At 37.0% G+C, this 6531-nt stretch overlaps 1 protein-coding gene across 1 annotated transcript; it reads left to right on the top strand.

Annotated features, from left to right (window-relative positions):
- LOC109846281 lies at positions 4148-6112 on the top strand. Its single transcript, XM_020415504.1, has one exon. It carries the CDS (start codon positions 4148-4150, stop codon positions 6110-6112), a length of 1965 nt encoding a protein of 654 aa, XP_020271093.1.

Raw genomic sequence — 6531 nt, 5'->3', positions numbered from 1 at the left:
AAACCTTCAGAGTAGAATAGTCAACTTCTTTTTCTGACCATACTTCTTTGGCGCATTTAAAGTTCAGCAACTTAGACGGTGACTGATTAACCAATTAGGCAGCATGGTTAATGGATTTAGTCTAAAAAGACTTAGGCAATCCTGCATGAAGTCTCATGCATCTTTCTTTCTTCATGAGAGTCCGGTTCATCCTTTCCGTCGTACTATTCTACTATGGAGTTTTCTTCACGGTAAAGTATCGTGTAATGCCTTCTTGCTTACAAAACGCTAGGAACATCCTATCATGATATTCACCTCCGTTGTCACTTTGCAAATACTTGATCTTCTGTCTAGTTTGGTTCTCTACTTTTGGCTTCTATTCTTTGAACTTCTCAAAGATTTCAGATTTCTCCCGCATGAAGTAGACCCAAGTTTTTCATGAATAGTCATCCATGAAGGTGACAAAATAACGAGCACCACCATGAGATTTTGTAGGTGCCGACCCCCATACATCGGAGTGAATATAGTTGAAAATCTCCTTTGTAGAATTCTCCTTGTTTGTAGGCTTGAATGAGACCTTACATTGCTTTCCAAATACGCAATACTTGCAGAAATCCAATTTGCAAGTCTCCACGTTCTTCAATAGCTTCCTCTTGTCTAGCTCCTTCATAGCCCGCTCACTTATTTGGCGAAGACGAAGATGACATAGATAAGTCCAGTCTTCCCTAGAGTCAATCTTAGAGTCCTCTTTGGAAGTTATGGATACGACAACTCCCCATGAGACAGTATCTCCTAGAAGCTTGTACAAGTTGTTGGGAAGCTTCTCTCCTCGTATGTCACTATCGAGTCCTTACAAATCTTGATCTTTCCTCCGGCTAAGGAGTAGGTGAGGCCGATTGCATCTAGAGTGCCCAAAGAAATTAGGTTCTTCTTGTGTGTAGGAACATGTCTCACGTCACCGAATGTGTGAATGATGCCATCATACATCTTCACCTTCACTGTGCCAATGTCGATGACCTTGCACGTGGCATTGTTCCCTATGAGGACTTCACCTTCATCCTTCTTTTCATATGTGTTGAACCAAAACCTATTTGCACACATATAGAAAGAGCAATCTGAATCAAGAATCCAAGAATTAGAAATGGTTTTACTCGACGAAACTGAAAGAAGCTCGGCACGGTTCTTCGTAGCAACTCCAGCTATAGAGGTGGTTTTAGATTTCTTCCCTTTTTTCTGATCTGCCTTAAACTTTTTGTAGTTCTTCTTGAAGTGGCCTTTCTTATGGCAATAGTAACACTCCTTATCCTTATAGCTCTTGGATTTAAATCTCCCACGGTTATCCAACTTGGCACCTTTCTCCTTGGATCGACCTCGATCGTTCAACTCCTTGACGAGTAGACCTTCATTTTTCAAGTCAACTTCCATGCTCTTGTTTATTTTGACATGAGATATGATGTCTTGAACAACCTCTTCAATCCGAAGAGTCTTCTTGCCAAACATGAGTGTGGTCCGAAAATGTTTGAATGACGACGGCAAGGATCGTAGCAAAAGAAAAGCTTTATCCTCTTCTTCAAACTTGACCTCCACTCACAACAAATCTGTTATACAATGGTTAAACATATTAAGATGCTCCATACTATCATCTCCATCTTCTATATGAATATTAAACAATTCATCTTTTAAGAAAAGCTTGTTAGAGAGAGTCTTTCCCATATAGAGATTCTCTAACTTCTCCCATGTGCCCCTTGCGATAGTCTCCTCCATCACGTTGTAGGTGACTTCGTTAGATAAGTGCAGCTCAATTGAGCTTGTTGCCTTGAGGTTTGCCTTGTTCCAAGCCTCCATAGACATCGTCTCCATCTTGTGCTCAATCCTCATAATGCACATATGTAGATCTTGCTAAATCAAGATATTCTTCATCTTACGTTGTTATAATGTGAAATTGCTTCGCCCATCGAATGACTTCAACTCAACCTTCACACCACCGATTACTGACTTGTCTTTAGCCATTAAGAATACCACAACCTTGCTCTAATACCACTTGTTGGTGTTGACGAACCGCGAAACTTCTCAAGACCACTTCAGGTTCTTGTTCTTAGTGACAAAAAGATAAAAGATAATCACATAAAGAATCACTACTACAGATTTAGGCTTAGGAAACGCCACTTAGATAGCGCTTTTTAAAAGCGCTATCTAAGTGGTTGCTTGAATAGCGCTTATTTGCATATTGAAATTAAAAAAAAATTAAAAGAAAAATTGCAGCAATAGCGCTTGTTAGTTAAGCGCTATACCAGTTGAAGCTTCTTTAAAAGAAAAATTGCAGCAATAGCGCTTGTTAGTTAAGCGCTATACCAGTTGAAGCTTCTTTAGCGCTTCAATAAAACGCTATATGACGCTTGTTAGTTAAGCGCTATACCAGTTGAAGCTTCTTTAGCGCTTCAATAAAACGCTATATGATAAGTATTACATGGGTTACTTGGATAGCGCTTATAAAGCGCTATACGACGATAGCGCTTCTAAAGCGCTATGTGAGTTAACTCCGGGTTCACTTCAATAGCGCTTATAAAGCGCTATGTTGTTATTCTCTTAAATAGCGCTTCATAAGCGCTATTACAGTTTCAAAATTAAAATTTAATTAAAAAAAACTATTATTACTCCTAATAAGTTCAGGAAACCGCGCGCGCGCTTTCTCTATTATTTCACAAAACCGTGCGCTTCATCTAACCCAAAATCGTCGGTATTTCGCCGCTCGTTCTCAAAATCCACAAACCCACAGAATCGCTGAACAACTCCACAAAATCGCCGCTCGTTCTCAAAATCCACAAACCCACAAAATCGCTGAACAACTCCACAAAATCGCCGCTCATTCTCAAACCCAAAATCGCCGCTCGTATTAGTGTTTCGCTGCCTCCTAATAATTTTATCAAAATCCCTAATTTTTGAATCCCTAATTTTTCATAATCAATACTAAACTAAATTCTGAAGACAGAGATTTGTGTTTACAGGTGCGATTAGTGTTTCCAGGTGCGTTTTCATAATCAATTCTAAACTAAATTCTGAAAATAGATGAAGGGTTGGAATTGATTTCAATTTTTGGGCACATTATTATTTTTTAATTTTGATTTGCTTGGTCAATTACTGAAATTGATTTCGATTTTAGGGTGCTCATTTTTTTGTGCATTTTTATTCACTCTCTGGAATTCAAATTCGATTTTATGAAATTCATTATATTTTCATCATCTTTAGAGCTGGCAAAATAGGGATTTCGGATGTGATAATTGCTTTCTAATTTTAGGTTCAATTGCTTTCTGATTTTCGTTCTTACTTTAGGTTTAATTTCTTTAGTTCCAACTCGGGATTATCTGTTTTGATTTTGTGGTGTTTAATTGAGTTTGTGTACTTTAGATTTTGATTTTAGGTTTAATACTTGTGTACTAAAAGAAGCCTAGAAGAGCATGAAACTGGTTTGTGACTTATTGCTTTGTGACTTACTGAATTTATGTCACTGGTTTTGAATTAGGGTTGGGAATCCATTATTCGAGCTGCTGAAGTCGTGCAGAATTCTGCCAATTCTGCAATTCTGCCAATTCTGGAAGTTATCAGCCATAACTTAGAGAATTTATCTCCTTAATTCTGAGGTAAACACAATGCTCACAGACAAGAAAATCTTTTCTAATTCATTACACATTGGACTGGCATACTTTTTTGAGATAGAGTGAAAACTGGTTTACCTCCAAATTGAAGAAACGTAAGCTCACAATAAGTTAAATTACAGGATTGAAGAAGGGGGGTTTAAAAAAAAAGGAGGTTTGATGGGTTGAGTTTTTGTCTGTGTAGATTTGTAGAATCTGTTGTATTAGTAGTGCTGATTCCAAGAAAACTCAATTAATAATTTAAAATTCCTTCATTTCGTTGGAACAAATCCACCTTGCATGTAAATAATAATCCTAGTATGGTTATATTATATATATATGTATATGTATGTAAATAATAATCCTAGTATGGTTTTGTTTGAGCGTTAAATGTAGTAAGTTTGAAAATCCTTGCAGCAGTACTTATCTAAAATTTTCACAGCTTTCTCATAAACGTAGTTATTCTTCACAATAACAGATGGTTTACCTCTCTCTCTCTCTTTTGATCTTGTAGTATTTTTGTAGTATTGTTTTCGATGGATCGAGACTGGGTAAATGCAGATCGATTATCTGAAGAGTATAAGAAAGGGGTAGAAGAGTTTTGTGCTCATGCAACTAAGAATGCCAAAAATTCGATGTTCATTAATTGTCCGTGTCGAAAATGTCTAAATGTCAAAGAGGTTAGGGGTCAAATGGAGTTGCTTGAGCATTTAATGTTTCACGATATTGACAGAACATATAAGGTTTGGACATATCATGGTGAGAGCAAAGGTAAATGTAGCTCAAGTGGCAAAGGTAAATATAGTTCATCAACTCAACTAGGCTCGCAATTTGAGTTTTCAAATATAATGAACACAAGTAGTATGGGAGCTGGTGATGATAAATCTAGTGGGATGAATAATTTCACAAGTGTTGTCAATGAAGAGTTGCGGGATCATCCTGATATGTCTGATGACTTAAGGGGGGATGCTGGGCTACCATTGTGGCCGGGTTGTACCAAAGCTTCAAAGTTGTCGGCTGTTTTGATCTTGTACAACTTAAATGCTTGTCACCAAGTTTCTGATGTGTTCTTCACAGAGATGTTAGAAGCCGTAAGTGGACTCTTGCCAGATGGGAATGTGCTCCCTCGTAGAGCATATGATGCTAACCAATTGCTCAAATCTATCGGGTTAACACATGAAAAGATTCATGCTTGTCCGGATGATTGTATTTTATTTAGGAAAGAATATGCAGAATTGAGTGAATATCCCAAGTGTAGTAAGAAGCGATATAAGAAAAACAACTCCCCAGCCAAAGTTATGTGGTACTTTCCTATAATTCCTAGATTTAGGAGGTTGTATAGTAGCACAGAAGATGCTAAATACTTGACATGGCATGATGATGAAAGAATTAAAGGTGGAATGTTAAGACACCCAGCTGATTCACCCCAGTGGAAGACATTTGATAATAAATATCCAGAATTTAGTAAGGAATTAAGAAACTTGCGCTTAGTACTTTCAACAGATGGAATGAATCCTCATGGTCTTCAAAGTACTTCCCATAGTACATGGCCCATGATTTTGATGATCTATAACCTGGCCCCTTGGTTATGCATGAAGCGCAAGTATATGATGCTGTCTATTTTGATATCAGGACCTCGGCAACCTGGTAACGACATTGATGTATATTTGGATCCTTTAATCGAGGACTTAAAGTTGTTGTCGGAAGAGGGTGTTGATGTATACGATGCGTACAGAAAGGATAATTTCAGATTGAAGGCTATGTTGTTTGGAACAATCAATGATTTTCCAGCTTATGGCAACCTTTCTGGATATAGTGTGAAGGGGCGTTGTGCGTGTCCATGGTGTACCAATGACACTGATCATCTTCGATTGCGTCATTGTAAGAAGTCGATTTACATGGGGCATAGACGGTGGTTGGATCCAAGTCATCCATACAGATCTATGTGTGAGGTATTCAATGGTGAAGTTGAAGATCGGTCTCCACCTCCTACATTGTCAGGTCTTGATGTGCTAAAAGAAGTGGAGAACCTTAAGACACAGTTTGGTCAAAAGTTTTTAAAGTCTATTCCCACTAGAGGTTTTAAGAAAGAATCAATCTTTTTTCAATTAGTTTACTGGAAGGACTTGTTTGTTAGGCATTTTATTGATCTCATGCACAATGAGAAAAACGTTGCTGCTAGTGTGATAAATACTTTGTTAGGTGACACTTTAAAATCTAAAGATGGACTCAATGCACGAAAGGACATGGTTGCTATGAATATAAGAGAAGAACTTGCACCTGTATCAAAGGAGGGGAAAGCACCATACTTACCTCCTGTCGCTCATACTTTGTCGAAGGAAGAGAAGATTGTGTTACTTAATACACTCCACTCCGTGAAGGTTCCAGCACCGAAAACAGAGATTATCAGAACATTGGGTATTAGTTGCTATCAATACCAAAACAGAGATGATATACTTCATGGATCCAGCACCGAATTCGAAAATTTCACAGCGTATTGATTTGAAAAACTTTGTTGAAAGGTAAATACATCTTCTAGTTTATTTATATTATAAATTATATATATATATATATATATACATGTGTATAATATTGTTACTTTATACAAAATAGTGGTATGAAAAGTTATCGGACTCTTCGAGGTGGCAAAATTAGTAAGACTGCATACAACAGATTCAATTGGTCGAACATTCAGGTAATTACTTTACAATATTAAAAATTAGTATATATAAGATATGGTAATAAATTTTATATATATAATTGAATTTTTTTTTGATAGTGTCCAAAGCAGATGAATGACATTCATTGTGGTCATTATGTTTGCTGCTTCATTAAGGATATCTTGGCTTTTGGTGATACCAGTATTCCTATTTATGTAAGAAATGATTTTAATGAATTACTTGTACATTCTTGATTTTTG

The sequence above is a fragment of the Asparagus officinalis genome, chromosome 6, assembly GCF_001876935.1.
Source record: "Asparagus officinalis chromosome 6, Aspof.V1, whole genome shotgun sequence".
NCBI lineage: Eukaryota > Viridiplantae > Streptophyta > Magnoliopsida > Asparagales > Asparagaceae > Asparagus > Asparagus officinalis.
This window is presented reverse-complemented; position numbering and strand designations above follow the sequence as displayed.